The 16073-nt window shown below is 27.3% G+C and overlaps 4 protein-coding genes across 22 annotated transcripts in view; 1 reads left to right on the top strand and 3 right to left on the bottom strand.

Annotated features, from left to right (window-relative positions):
• Positions 1 to 4833, top strand: part of Patronin (calmodulin-regulated spectrin-associated protein patronin) — a 56091-nt gene extending 51258 nt beyond the window's left edge. For all 19 annotated transcript variants that reach the window (XM_015326849.2, XM_015326855.2, XM_089172044.1 and 16 more), the window contains one exon: positions 82 to 4833. In XM_015326849.2, coding sequence (XP_015182335.1) covers positions 82 to 226 — 145 coding nt within the window. In that variant the 3' untranslated portion in view covers positions 227 to 4833. The remainder of the gene's footprint in view (positions 1 to 81) is intronic.
• On the bottom strand, positions 3236 to 11313 carry LOC107069496 (uncharacterized). The gene is made up of 9 exons (XM_089172371.1): positions 10057 to 11313; positions 9390 to 9796; positions 8915 to 8969; positions 8664 to 8822; positions 7361 to 7720; positions 6465 to 6871; positions 6310 to 6409; positions 5990 to 6091; positions 3236 to 5914 (listed from the first exon to the last, which is right to left on the bottom strand). Exons 1-9 carry the CDS (start codon positions 10393 to 10395, stop codon positions 5744 to 5746), a joined length of 2100 nt encoding a protein of 699 aa, XP_089028497.1. The 5' UTR covers positions 10396 to 11313; the 3' UTR covers positions 3236 to 5743.
• An 11-nt stretch (positions 11314 to 11324) lies between these two features.
• LOC149032695 (uncharacterized) lies at positions 11325 to 12808 on the bottom strand. Its single transcript, XM_089172373.1, has 5 exons — positions 12512 to 12808; positions 12033 to 12436; positions 11860 to 11959; positions 11667 to 11777; positions 11325 to 11580 (listed from the first exon to the last, which is right to left on the bottom strand). The coding sequence occupies exons 1-5, from the start codon at positions 12806 to 12808 to the stop codon at positions 11395 to 11397; spliced, it is 1098 nt and encodes a 365-aa protein (XP_089028499.1). The 3' UTR covers positions 11325 to 11394.
• A 2028-nt stretch (positions 12809 to 14836) lies between these two features.
• On the bottom strand, positions 14837 to 16034 carry LOC107069472 (uncharacterized). Its single transcript, XM_089172054.1, has 3 exons — positions 15643 to 16034; positions 15164 to 15567; positions 14837 to 15090 (listed from the first exon to the last, which is right to left on the bottom strand). The coding sequence occupies exons 1-3, from the start codon at positions 15937 to 15939 to the stop codon at positions 14979 to 14981; spliced, it is 813 nt and encodes a 270-aa protein (XP_089028180.1). The 5' UTR covers positions 15940 to 16034; the 3' UTR covers positions 14837 to 14978.
• Positions 16035 to 16073: the final 39 nt, after the last annotated feature.

Consider the following 16073-nt stretch of genomic DNA (forward strand, 5'->3'; position numbering starts at 1 on the left):
TTATTTATTATGATTAAATATTATTTATAAATAATATAATTAATGTATTATGTGTGTTTTTTTTTTTCATTTTTTTTTTAGATATAATTCTGGAGGAAAGTGTTTCTCCCAAGTTCACACAAAGCATCTGACTGTAACCATAGATGCCTTTACGATACACGACAGTCTTTGGCAAGGTAAAAAAGTGAATTTACCGAACAAAAAGAACATGCCTCTCGTCATATAGTTTTACACAAGTGTCACTCTTAACATTATGCTACCACGCCCTCTGTTGTTCATAGTTACTATTTTAATACAGGCCCATATTAAATTAATGCAAAAATTGCGTTCTTAGTCAATTTTATAAGGACACCCCGATGGATCGGTGCTGACTCGATTATTAAGAATTGTGTTTGTATAACGATTTATGTGCGATCTTTTTAAGATACCTGCCCTCCCTTTTTTCTTTTTCTATTTCCTTCTTTTATAAGATCGCACACTAATAATGTTATTTTTAAACAAACAATGGTCATTATAATTTTTTTTCTTCTTCTTTCATTTCTCTTGTCTCTTCCCATCTTTCCTATCTTTTCGTTTGTTTATTTGTTTCTTTTAACATTTTTCTGATTTTTTTTAATTGCGTTCTGATCTCAGCACCGATTTTTGTGTCATAAGATTACCAATATCTACGATAGGAACGGTTTGTTGCCGATGCGTAATATTCGTGCGGATTAACTCTCGACATGTAATCTTGTAATCACGTAAACTGCTGTTGTGTTGCAAATGGAACGCATGACTGATATCAACGTGTTATTCATTTTCCTAAGTTTACTTTTGCAAAAGAAGAGAGAGAGAGAGTGAGAGAGAGAGAGAGAGAGAGACAGAAAGAAAGAGAAAGAAAGAGGTAGAATTATCGCATTTTTCTCATGTTAACAAAATAATAATTAAACAAAAAAAAAAGAACAAGTCTTGTCTTTATTATAGTGCATACAATGACGTGATTCGCACAGGTTTCTTTTCCATCTTTTATTTAGATTTAATAACAAGAAAAAAATAATAATTATTAATATTATTATATTATTTTTTATTATTATTATTATTATTATTATTATTATTATTATTATTATTATTATTATTATTATTATAATGTAGTACGATTGATTTTTATAAACAAAAAAATTAAGCACAGACGAGGGATCATTGATTTTCATATAGAGACGTTTATAGAGATGTGTATTTAATTAATTAATTAAAAAAAAAGACATAAGAGTGATATTTTGTCGTTAATGAATAATATTTATGTCACTAAAAAAAAATTACTATATCAAGCTCTTTAGTTCGCTTCAATTTATAATTTAATTTTATAATTATAATAATAATAATATCTTTTGTTTCTTTTTTTCTTATTCTTCACATATTTACAATTAACTTTAGATGTATTAAGAACAAATAAACAACAAAAAATGATACTTCGTCTGGTATAGTATTTGCAACTGTTGACGGTTGTATCATATGTAGCGTAATTTGTAATAATTTGTTTCGAGAAGAAAGAAAAAAAGAAAGAAATAAATGAACAATGATAACAGCTCGCAAACTATAAAACGAAGAAGAGGAAGAAGGAATAAGAAAAGGAGGTGGAAGAGGAGTTTTGTAAATAAATAAGTTGAGAGTGGAAAAAAAAATTAGTGAAGAAAATACCAAATCAGCCTTATGGTCAATCTGGGCATAGTATATATATTATTTAAAAAAATATATATATATACATCATGCAAGGATGTGTTTTTTTTATGATATCAAAGAATATAATATATACATGAATTCAAATTGAACTAAAAAAATGTACCGTCAAAATTGTACGCTACTGAAAAGAAAAAGAAAAAAAAAGAAAGAACGAATAATTAGATTGCAACTCATCAAAGAGAGAGAAATAAAAAAGGAAATGAAAGAATGAAAAGACATACTCGAGATTAATATTTTTTAATTATTAACAAATTCCGTTGTCTCTCTTATAAATCCTCTTATAAATAAAAATTAATTAATTAATTAGTTAACTAATTATTTAATAATTAATTAACTCTTTGCGATCATCTTGTAAGAGGAGATAATGGAATATGGGTTGGTGTGTCGTTGTTGTTTAATTATTTCTATTCTATATTATTCAGTGTATTGTGAAAATGCATTGTAATAATTGATAAGAACAAATTTAACACTTGTAATATATATCTCTTGTAAAATTATCTTTGGCCTGACTGATACAAGTTTTGCATTTCAAGTTCAACTTTATTACAAATCAAATTCCGTTAGCGGATGGTGAATATCATTTGTCAAAGATTAAATTTGGAAGTATAGAATTTGCATGCGTAATATATAAAAAAATAAAATGCACCATCCATAAAACTGTATTCCTCGGGAAAAGAAAAAGAAAAAAGATAAATAATTCAACAAAAGATACGACGAAGGATCTTGTAGTTGTGTAGTAAAACAAAATAGAAAAGTCAAATTTTAAATGCATTAGCACACGATCATTCTTTTCTTTTCTATTTTTTATTCTATATTTTAATTTATCCTACATGAAAGTGAATGTTTTTTTTTTCTTTGTTAAATATCGTAGAGAATGTGACATACATTAGTTGAATTATTTTTATTTTTTTTTAATTTTTTTTATTAGCAGCGTTCCGATTATATTTTGTTCTTTTTTATCTTATTGTTTGTTCAATTTTTTTTATACATATATAAATATATATTTATATATACATATAAATAAGAAAATGAGATATATGCCTAGTATGTATATGATGGTGATTGATTATAATTAGTTTGATAAAGTATAATGGAAGAAAACTATTTATATTGTGCCATAAATTGAACTTGCGCCTTTCGCGTGTAAAACCAGCATTGGAATCTTTATTAATTGTCTCTTTGGCAAACGACGAATCTTTTAAATGAAAAGAAAAAGAAAATACGAGTTTTTTAATACGATAATATTATATTCCTATAATAGATAACACGATTGAATGGATAATATAGTGATTAGATAGATACGCGCGCGATAAATGAAAAAATAAAATAAACATTTTATAAACTAGTATATATGAAGGGTCTATCTATTTAAATATAATTCATCATCATTATTATAATTCTTATTTATAATTATTATTATTATTATAATTTTAAGTTAAGCGTAACTATCAACGAATTACTATTATTGTTGTTGTTGTTATTATTATAATAATAATAATAATAATAATAATAATAATTATTATTATTATTATTATTATTATTATTATTATTATTATTAATGTGATGGTAGAGTTGCAATATTTGATTTCTAAACATTGTTTTAACACAACCAACGTATTAGATTCGAATAGACCCTTCATATTTTTGAATTATTAGAAACACACACACTCATACGTAATACGGAGAAAAGGACATATTTGATTATCGTTAATAAACAAAAACGAATAAAAATTATACGACATATCGAATTTTCTCAAATTTTCTGCAGTCATGTTTCGGAAAAGAATGTTAAAAACAAAGAAAATAATAATAATAATAATAATAGTAATAATAATAATGGAAAAAAGATATAATATATATTTTTCATCATTAGGCAAAATGAAATTGTGAAATTTTGTCAATTGTTCAGAATTAATTAGTAATGTTTTTTGTCCCGTCAGGATTCTTTTGGTAGGGACTTAAAAAATGGAAAAAAAGAAAATAAAACAACAAAACAAAAAAAAATTAATAAAATCTGTCGATTGTGGTATCCGAAGAGTGTCATTTATTATATTCTCTCTACTGTAAATCTATGAATGATATTAAATTAAATTAAAATAATACATTGTCGTAAATGGTTAAAAATATGGTAGTGATGGAGGAGGAGGAGGAGAAGAAAAAGATGAAACTGTTCGTTGGTGTGTCTCTCTCATGGCATGGTCCGATTTGACAATATTGAATATGAAAAAAAAAATAAACAATTAAACACACTATGCGCCATAAAAATGACTTTAATAAGGTTGAAGGTGTGAGTTGGTTATAATAAGTTCATAACATAAAGAATAAAGACAATGACGATGATAATTAAACCTGTTTCGTTAAAACATGTTTTTGGTGTGAGTATCGTTCCATAAAAAATTTTGGTCGTACATACGTGTGTGTTTCGTTGCATCATGTATGTAAAACGACCCTTATATGGGTCGATGAAATTTTTCCATTTTATAAGATCCGTATAAGGGTCGTTAATAACGAAAGGGGTTAAAATAACGATGAGATACAAGAACAAGAAACAAATAAATAATAATATATACATGCATATAAATAAATATGTATATATATACACATATATTTAATATATGTATATATGTGTGTATATATATATACATATATATATGTGTATTGTAGTCATTAATTTTAAGATTCAACGAGAGACCATTTGGCTTTATGGGAAAAAGAAAATTTGAATAGGAAAAGTGAAGCTATACGAGAAAACGATACGAAAGTTAATAGTGTAGCTTAAAAATTGAAAGAAAGAAAGAGAGAGAGAGAAAGAGAAAACGTGATTGCTTGTGCTTGATATTTATATTTTTCAAATGGGGCGGCGATATATATTATTAGTGAGCTGTTGGATTTGACATTTAATGCATAACGTTTTAAAACACACTAAAAGAACATGGAAAGTGCTAAGCGAGCGAAAATGATAAAGATAGAAAAGAAAGAAAGAAAGAAAGAAAGAAAGAAAAAAAAAAAAGAAAGATTAATTAAATAATTAAATAAAACTGGACTACTGACGTATTTGTACGCTACAGTAATCGCGCTTACTAATAATAATAAAGAATTACCTTTATGTAATAATCGTTCGTTTTTATTATTATCTCACAAGAACATTAATTAATTATAATTAATAATTTTTAATAAATCCTTTCGTTACTGTTGTATGTTTCGGTACTGTTATTGTTATTCCATATAAATTTGCTCATACACATAGACAGTGTCGCATGAAGGACCCATATATGGGTCCGATGGACCCATACAAATATAGACCGGTAGGATCTTTTCATTGATAACCCTTATATGGGTTGTCAGTAAAGAAAAGGTTAATGCGTATCTATATATATATATATATCGATATTTAATTTGATATTGAGTAATGGAAGAAATAAGACAATTTTTATCGTATTTTATTGTTAGCATATCTTGCAGTTAATAATGTCATTAATAAAATATTTAAAACGTGAATATATATATATATTTGCAATAAAGAGAGTATATTTTTATTTTATTTTTTTTTCATAGGTTTTTTCAAGATTTAAAATTAAAATTATAAATGTACATACGTTGAAATTCCTTCTTCTTCGTTCATTGATTAAATTATATTTTCATTCGTTTCTCATATTATTCCTTAGTTTTTATTTATTGTACAGGAGTCTGTCCATTCATTATTTAATATTAAAATTTAACAGATTTGAAGACAAGCATACTAGGAATATAACCAAGGTAATAATGCTTGAGAAAGAAATTATTTTAACAGATCAAATATATTGAGTTACCAGTTGATTTTTGTTTCTTTTTCTTTTATTTCGTTTTTTTCTGAACGATTTAATCGTATTTTTTTCTAAGTATTGCTCTTAAGCTGGTGAAATAAGAGAAAGATGAAGTTAAATACTGAAAACACATATAAAACATATTATTTAATTATTAATGACTCATAATACGCTTCAAAAAGTAAAATGATAAAAAATGTGAACATTATAAAATTAATAAATTATATACTTACAGAAGAATAATATTGAAAAGATAATGGCATCTTTATTTTTCCAACGCGAATTGTTTCAGGATTTTGCGATCTGATGATACACTGCATAAGATTTCTTCTTGCAGAAGGACTACTTTTTAACCAATTCGAATTGTATATGTCCCAAGAGATGTTACTGCTCTAAGCAAAATAATACAATGATAATTATGTATATAAATATAATTAATAAAAAAAAAAAAAACTAACAAAAATTACCACATTTATTAAATTATCAGCAGGCCAAGCATAAATGAAGAGTTCTGCACTCGCAACGAACACGACGAAAACGTATTGTACTTTAACTGCCAATGGTTGTTGCTAATGTTAATAAAAATAAAATAAATTATTACGTTAATCATCATACTTTTTTAATATACTTTACAAATAAACGTTAATATTATATTAAACTTTTTAATAATACGAAACAATACAAAATGTCTCTATCAAAAGTCGTAGTTCAATCGAAATTCTGATTGTATCCGAAAAAAAAATGATATAAACGAAGATTTCGATATATAATATGTTTTTAAACTTACATCGACGATATTTAAACCAGCAAATATAGTACCCATGGTAGTCGTTAGTATAGTAGTTAAAACCAAGTACAAAATAACATCTTTAGTTTCACCTGCGTACCTGTAACGAAATACTTTTTCCTTAGACGTTGCAATGTTACATTCTCGTTCGTTACCTGAGCACTTCCTGATGTCTCGTAATACAAGCATTCAATTCTTGCATGTTTTTAAATTCTCTAATATCCCTTGACAATAATTCGAATTTAACAGCAACGTACCAAAGAAGTGCAGCTAATTTACAATCGATGCACATACCAGCTGATACCTGCAAACCTACTAAACTCTGATGTAAAAATATTATTTCACGAATCGGTGAATGATCAACAGGAAATGGATATTTAGCATTAGTTGGAAATTTTTGATTCGTGTACAATGGACTACATATAACGATAATAGCTGTTAAATAACATAAACTTGTGTAAATTGCATGAACATATTTGCATTTGTCTGTGTATTTCTGAAGGATAATTTTTTCTTCTTTGTTATCAGTTTTGCAAGAATTTTCCAAATCTAACAACAACGACTGAAACAAATAAAAAAAGATAATTAATTAATAAAATTATATTAAATTAGTGAATTATTATTAAAAAAACAGTGTTTGTATATGCGCGTGTTTGTGTGTGTACAGGTAATACATACATTTTAAATGTAACTTCTGTATCTAATTCTTTTAGTTTTTTTTCTTTTTTTAGTGCTAATAGATTATATTTATTTTGGTACACTTTATTGTTATTATTTTTATTAGATTTATATTATATTAACACACACACAACTAATGCTACAATCTTTCATATTTCGTTTAACTGATTTCTCACATATTTAGGTTTGAGCCTAACATGATAAACGAAAAATCATAAGCTCTGAAACGTTTTAATTCCTCTCGTGTGTTAATCTCAAAAGTTTTCTATTCACTTACATCACTGACCTGATTTTTTATTACATCGATCTTCTAAGAATAATTTGTGTCTATAATAAAGATGAATTTTATTAACATAAAAGAAGATTAACTTACTTGAAGTCGAAAACGTTCACGACGGCATAATATCATCTTCAAAGTGATCTGTGCAACAGCACAAGCCAAACAAATTGATTTGGTCAAAAGTATAGTATCAGAACGATTCTCATAAATTGCATTGATCAATGGGAATAAAAGAAACAAATTATTGGCAAATAAAATGTACCATAAAAGTTCGAATAAATTGATACGAGAATATGTTTTTGATGAGGTTGGCCAACAGCCAGTCAAACTGACACTAACTTTTAAAAAAACAATTGCTTTTTCAGGGGATATTTTATACATCCTCTCTTCTTCTTCTTCTTCTTCTTCTTCTTCTTCTTCCTCTTTAAATGCTGTTATAAAACGTCTGTTTATGTATGTATGTGAATGTTAACACTTGTTCATTTCCTTTGAAGTACTTGTTTTTCCTTCCCAAGAGAAAATGGTTCATTAATAATCCTCGAGTAAAAGAATCGTTTGAAAAATTCTGACTAACAAGTGAATTGACTGACTGACGTGTTAACTCCTCCCACTTTGAATAAATCAAAATTTTCTTATTGTGTGTTACGTTCGTACAACCCAATAATTTCCATTTTAAATTGTATCCTTCTTAGTGATAATAAGTAAGCAAGTTAAGTATACACTTATGCATACGGTTTAGGTGGTGAATTCGTATCGATTCCTAACTTTAACTACAGATTATCTCCTATTATCCATGATATAATATTTCTTCGATTATTATACGATTGTGGGGTAGAAAAAAGGGGTTGAACCTTTCACAATGTTATTTCCATTTACGGTTTTTGAATAAAATTCATTGTCAGGTAGAAAAAGAAGAATGGTACGTTTGAAAAATATCTTTTGCATTTGAAACTCGTGAGGGTGTTGTACGTGCGCGTGTGCATGGATAAAATACAAATTTTGTTGAATTATATTTAATAACGTGAGTATAATAAATAATTATACTTAAGGGAATGAAAAAAAACTTGCTTCCTTTTTTTTCTTTTAAATTAATTATGATTTTAATTATGATATTTATTTTCTTCAATTATGATTTTTTTTGTTCTTCAAAATTTTCAATTGGTAGTATGATTGATATAATATTACGAATATATATATATATATATATATATATATATATATAATTTTTTTCTACGGTGAAAATTAACGTTCTCACCCCTCTTAATTGTCGTTGAGAGTAGCACGTAATGTGGTGAAGTATGAAAATGACGTTGATAAAAACTGAAATATTATCGGAATTAGTAATTAAATGTATTTATGTTTCTTTTTTTTTTGGTTTTTAATTAAACGTACATACAGAAGCGTAATATTTCAAAGATAATGCTGGAAAAACACTTCCAATATTAATATTTTCAGGCTTTTGCGATCTCATAATACATTGGATAATAGTCTTTCTAGTTTTTGGTTTAGTTGACAACCAATTAGAATTGTAAAGGCCTTGGGAAATATTTTGACTCTGAAATAAAATTAACAATGTGCATTTATATATAACCAATATATATATAAATAAATTTTTATAAATATTTATAACAAAATATAAAAAAGTACCATTGTAATTAAATTGTCTGCCGGCCAAGCGCAAATAAAAAGTTCAGTACATGCGCTGATAACCATAACAATATATTGAACTTTCACGATTAGTGATTGTTGCTGTCGTATTTGAAATACTAGTTTCAATTTTTAATTGATAAATTTTAACAATTAATAAATCGAACTATTGTAAATTTTCATTACTTACGCTAAAGATATTTAAACCACCAAAAATAATGACTACGTTAGTAGTAATTACGATTGTTAGTATCAAATATTTGACCACACCTTTTACTTGTTCCGTATACCTGAGGGGGGGAAAAGAAGAAGAAGTAATCGGTCGAATTTTACGATCACATATTGATGATGTAGCATTAGATCATTAAGTATGAAATTTTCGATTTCTTTTACTTAAACTAATTGAAGTAATCTAATACTCAACTCAATGACCCAATACCTCATTATCTAATTGAAATGAATATTAATTAATTACTTAATAATTTCTTGATGTTTTTTCAAGCAAGAATTTAATTGATTATCATTCTGGATATTCATTAATTTTTCTGTCAAAATTTCATACTTGGCACCGACGTACCAAAGAAGAAGTGCAACTTGACAATCAATGGTCAAACCAGCAGATACTTGAAATCCGACTAATGTTTGATGTAAGAAAATGATTTCCTTTATTGGATGATGATCTATTTCAAATGGATATTTTGCATCAGTTGGAAAATTTTGACTCGTATACAAAGGACCACAAATGACTATAACGGCGGTAAGATAACATCCCATTGTGTAAGTAACGTGTACGAATTTGCATCTTTCTACGGTTCGCTGTAATACGGATCTTTCTTGTTCGTCTGCGTTATGGCAAAAATTTTCCATTTCAAAGAACAATGCCTAAATAATAAAAATCAAAATTATTATCAAAATAAAAATAAAATAATATACGTTATCATAATATAATATAATATATATATATATATATATATAGTAATTAAATTCCCACACCATTTTAAAAAATTTGTTTAAAGTTTATTTTTCAATAAAAATCAACAACTAATTATTCGATAATGTATTCTTTCTTGTTAAAATTAAAAAAAAAATTGTGGGAACTTAATTGTCAATATAATATATATATATATATACAGTAAATGCACTTTTTTGGAATTTTGCAAATTTATAAAAAAAAATTCATATTGTACCTGAAGTTGCGTACGTTGATGCCGACTGAATATCATTTTCAAAAGAACTTGAATAACGGCGAAAAATAGGCACACGGATTTATTCATTACGACGTGATTCTCTCGTAACACATAAATGGCGTTTAACAATGGAAATAATAAAAACAATCCGCTTGCAAATAATGCGTACCATGAGATATCAAAAATAAGAATTTGAAATTTGTTAGCCGTTAGTGATGGTGGCCAAGATGAAGCCAATCGAACGGCAAGTTTTGTAAAGAGGAGTGCTGATTCCGGTGATGACTTCGATAACATCGTTTAAATCGAATAAAAATAAAAAAAAAATAAAAAAATAAAACACTTGGCGATGTTGGTAAAGGGATACGCAGTATTAAAAAATCATGAATTACTCTTTTATTCCTCCTATTTCCTTTTCTTCTTGAAATAATTTTCCATATTTCCCCTAGTCAATTAAACATTCTTTTTTCACCTGATAGTACTATCTATCCATTCTTCTACGAGGGTAGCTTGATTCATATTTTCAATAAAAACCTTCTCCTGCTATTAGTGTTACTTGGTGATATAAGCTATAAAAGGGATAAGCTATTGATTAATAAATTAAAAACTATACTTCTTGAGAGAGTACTATGTAATCATGGTATCGTTAGAACTGTACAATTACCATCCTATCGTGAAATAGGGGTGTGCGTAGTTATGAAGAAGTAAACTATCATTCAATTGAATACCTAGTAATAGAAAAATATACTCATTTCTTTCTTTCTTTCTTTCTTTCAGTTTTTCTGCTTAGGGTGAGATAAGAATTGTTTTCATCGTAGATTCGTTTATGTAACTAGTTTTGTTCATGCAATGATATGTGCTTTTTACATTTCTATAAAAAGCTTATATTGTAGTATATTTTTAACTGTGCATCATGCATTAAATCATTTTCAAAATATATTGAAAGTGAACAAATGACAAAAGAGTTCTTGTGTTGCATAGTTTAAAATTAATCATCAAATATCAAAACAACAATTTATCAGTCATGAACGAATCATAAAGTTGAAAGTAACGACCTGTTGAAATTGAAAGAAATGTTTATTAAACACTTGCAGATATAATCGAAACAAAAATATAGGTTTGTATTAATTATATATTTTAATAATTAAACGGTGAATTTTTAAAATCCAATTTCAATCATCTATCATTTGTCTCATTGTCATAAAGTACGATGAAGTCGTGTAAAAGAACTGTAAAAGATAAAAAAATTCAAGATAGATAATAATAAATAGAAATTATCAAACGAATTATATTATGTTAAATGATATTTAAATGTTTTCTTACATTCGCATAATATTCAAGAGTTAAACTGGGAAGTAATTTACCCATTGAAATCAAAATAGGTTTTTGACTTCTTAATATTATTATATGTGCGTCTATTGCCATTTTGGTTGGATCTTCGAACCATTTCGAACTGTATGCCGATGTCGCGAGCTTCATACTCTACAAAATTATATAAAAATAAAATAATTATTAATAAAGAAAGGTAAAAATGTTGAACGATGATTATAAATAAAAATAATCTTTACAATTTCTTTTAAATCATCAGCAGGTAAAGCTGTAACATATAATCTTTGATAGCTAGCTATCACCATGCAAATAAACTGTAGTTCTATGTTTATTGGTTCATGCTGTAAGAGTCAGGTTTATTCATACTGACCAATTAATAATCACGTTGTGTAATTAACATTTATATTTTTAATAATTTGATTATAAACGCACATGTAAAAGCGAAAATGTTGCACCAATGGCGGTGGCACCCATCGTCACGTTAGTTTTGAACAATAAAGTTCCGATAACTTTTTGTGTTTTGGATATAAAACTGCAAATAAAAAATGATTATTAAAATTTAAAATTACAATCAGAAAATAGATTAAAGTAAAATGAATACTTACTTTAAAATCTCTTGATGTTCCTTAGCGCAATCTCTTATTTTTTGTTTGTCCGTAGCATTGCCTAATTTTAATCCTAAAATTTCTAATTTTGTAGAAGAGTACCACATCAACATGGCAATCATAAAATCGACGCAAACGCATAATGCAGTTTGAAAGAGAAGTATTACGTCCAACGCGTATACCGGAATTTTAATGTGCAATGGTTTTAAATTAAATGGAAACATTGCATCTCCAGGAACTTCGTTTTCTGTGAATAATGGTGCAAAAGAAAACGCAATGGCAGCTGCTACGTTCGAAACCGCCATTGTTGTTGAAATCGAGGAATGATCTATATATTTTTGCATTATTGCTTCTTCCTCGGAAGAACAAGTTTTAATAAATTCCTTTACCTCTTCTATGAGTTCCTAATAAATTTATTTTATTATAATTATAATATTTTATTTAATGACAATCATTGAAATGAAATAATTTTGAGTCACCTGGAAACGAGTCCTTTTAATTCTGCACAAAATTAATGCAAATATAACATCGGTCAGAGTAGCTGTTTCGCATAAAGGTTTCATCAAAGTAACAACATCATTTCTATGATAATAATCTGCATAAAATAAAGCAAACAATATGAAAACTGCATTAAACATTCCTAAAATCCAACCGACGTCTCGTAAAATCATTTCCAAGCGGCTTGCATTTTGTGATGGCGGCCAAGTGCTGGTAAAACCTCCGGTAAATTCTAATAAACGAATCATTTGATTTGGTTTAATACGAAGTAACGTCATTATTGAAAATTATATTTTTCAAAGACTATCGATCAATAAACACCATTGAAATAAAATGAAATACACTAAGAAAACAATACAGAGTTAATAATAACTCGTTGTACCATTGATGCTGTACGATCAACGAATAAACGAATGAACTCGCTGTACAATCAATAACCTATTAATTATTTCCAACCGAGCAAAAGTAATTATCATAGAATTAAAGCTATGTATGTCTACGATCAAAAGACTATCTTATAATTATAAAATGCTTCTACGTCGTCTCGCGTGACTTCCTCTTATATTTCAAATTCATTTTAAACTCTATTCAAACACGAAGAGTGTCTATACCGTCGTTATTATTTAATCTGCTATTCCATAGTTCAAAACGCGTTCTAAGAAAATTGATACCTTTGCGAATTAATCATTGATACGTTTTAAACGATACTTTGACGGTTTGTGAATGAAATTTAATGAGTAAATTCATTCCTAGTGTAAAGATAATTATTAGATAGATTCTGTAGTGTATACCATCGGTCAATAACTTTCTTAATTAAAGTGTAGAATATGTTTTAAAATTGTTTTATTATTAATTTAAACTTGGAAAGATAGTGTAGAACGATTTAGTTTCGAAATTTAAAAATTTGCATCTATAAAATAATTCATTACTACGGATCAGTGATGTTTGTTAGTTTCGTGCTATCTACAGTTCAATCATTTCTATTCTAACCACTTATTGACTTTGATTAATTTTCTTATTTTCTATTGGAATTTCGTATAAATATATATAAATATCAGATATAGATATTTATCTGTTAAAAAGTTGAAATTTTAGTGTGTCGTATAGATCCTCTGCTCAAAATGTATTCTAATACATTCTTCTCGTTACTGACTGTGCGTGCATCGAATTTAACATTGGCTATTTGTTTAGATCATATTTGTTTTATAATTTGTAAAGTATTTTTCCTAAATATTTAACAGGTCAATTAACGATACAAGTATGCAATTGTCCAGTAAGACATTATAATTATCAGCTTGAGGTCGGCATGAATCTATAAAATTATTTCGATTATTGGATTAAGTATATTTTTGTTAATCAAAATTGGAACAATGGATGTAACATAAAGACTATATGACTGGATTTAAAATAACATTTATACTTCCATCATGAAAGAATTCGAAAATGTTAAACATGTGATTGATTGTGCTGGACATCTTCAAACATTAATGGAAGTATCTGATGGTAAGAATTTAAAAAAATTGTATTCTATATGATAAGAATCCTTGTTTCTTTGATCTGAAAATGCTCATCCGAACAAATAAATGCGTCGATCATAGTTTATCATTGTACGTCAACTTGTATTTCGATATCTTTCTTGTCTTCGAAAAAAACAGTTTTTTCTTTGATAATTTTCTTCGTGTTTTGTACAATTTTTAATGGGACTTTCTTATTAGTCGAGTCCGGATCTGCGATAAATGAATTGTATGAAAGCTACAAACTGTTGGAATCGAAAATAACGTTTAATAAACACTACAAATATAATCAAAACAAAAAAATATAGATACATATTAATTATTATATATTTTAATAATATAAACTGAGAATTGAAAATCTAATTTCACTCATCTATCATTTGTCTCATTGTCATAAAATACGATGAAACCGTGTAAAAGAACTGTGAAAGATAAGAGAAATCAAAATTATCAAACGAATTATATTACATTAAATGATATTATAATATATTTCCTTACATTCGCATAATATTCAAGTGTTAAACTGGGAAGCAGTTTACCCATAGAAATCAAAATAGGTTTTTGACTTCTTAATATTATAATGTGTACGTCTACTGCCATATTGGTTGGATCTTCGAACCAACTCGAATTGTACGCCGATGTCGCGAGTTTCACACTCTAAAAAATTATATATAAATAAGATAATTATTAATAACGTGAGGTAAAAATGATGAACGATGATTATATATAAAAATATTGCTTACTATTTCTTTTAAATCGTCAGCAGGTAAAGCTGTAACATATAATCTTTGATAGCTAGCTATCACCATGCAAATAAACTGTAGTTCTATATTTAGTGGTTCATGCTGTAAGAGTCAGATTTATTCATACTGACCAATTAATAATCTCGTTTTATATAATAATTATTTATATTAAAATATTGTTATTAATTTGATTATAAACGCACATGTAAAAGCGAAAATGTTGCACCAATGGCGGTGGCACCCATCGTCGCGTTCGATTTGAACAATAAAGTTCCGATAACTTTTTGTGTTTTGGATATAAAACTACAAATAAAAAATGATTATTAAAATTTAAAATTACAATCAGAAAATAGATTAAAGTAAAATAAATACTTACTTTAAAATCTCTTGATGTTCTTTAGCGCAATCTCTTATTTTTTGTTTGTCCGTAGCATTGCTTAATCTTATTCCTAAAATTTCTAATTTCGTAGAAGAGTACCACATCAACATGGCAATCATAAAATCGACGCAAACGCATAATGCAGTTTGAAAGAGAAGTATTACTGCCAATCCGTATACTGGAATTTTAACATGCAATGGTTTTAAATTAAATGGAAACAATGCATCTCCAGGAACGTCGTTTTCTGTGAATAATGGTGTAAAAGAAAATGCAAAGGCAGCTGCTACGTTCGAAATCGCCATTGTTGTTGAAATCGAGGAATGATCTATATATTTTTGCATTATTGCTTCTTCCTCGGAAGAACAAGTTTTAATAAATTCCTTTACCTCTTCTATGAGTTCCTAATAAATTTATTTTATTATAATTATAATATTTTATTTAATGACAATCATTGAAATGAAATAATTTTGAGTCACCTGAAAATGAGTTCTCTTGATTCTGCATAAAATTAACGCTAATATAACATCGGTCAGAGTAGTCGTTTCGCATAAAGGTTTCATCAAAGAAACAACGTCATTTCTATGATAATAATCTGCATTAAACAATGCTAACAATACGAAAATTGCATTACACATTCCTAAAATCCAACCGACGTCTCGTAAAATCATTTCCAAACGACTTGCATGTCGAGATGGCGGCCAAGTGCTAGTAAAACTTCCGGTTAATTCTAATATACGAATCATTTGATTTGGTTTGATACGAAGTAACGTCATTATTGAAAATTATATTTTTGTTTAAATTATCAACGAGGAAACAACATTATATGTACTAAGAAAACACTACAATGTTAATAATTCGCTGTACCATTGATGCTGTACGGTCAACGAATAAACGAATGAATTCGTTT

The sequence above is a fragment of the Polistes dominula genome, unplaced genomic scaffold (assembly GCF_049000335.1).
Source record: "Polistes dominula isolate Pdom_NZ unplaced genomic scaffold, Pdom_raw_medaka contig_73, whole genome shotgun sequence".
NCBI classification, from domain to species: domain Eukaryota; kingdom Metazoa; phylum Arthropoda; class Insecta; order Hymenoptera; family Vespidae; genus Polistes; species Polistes dominula.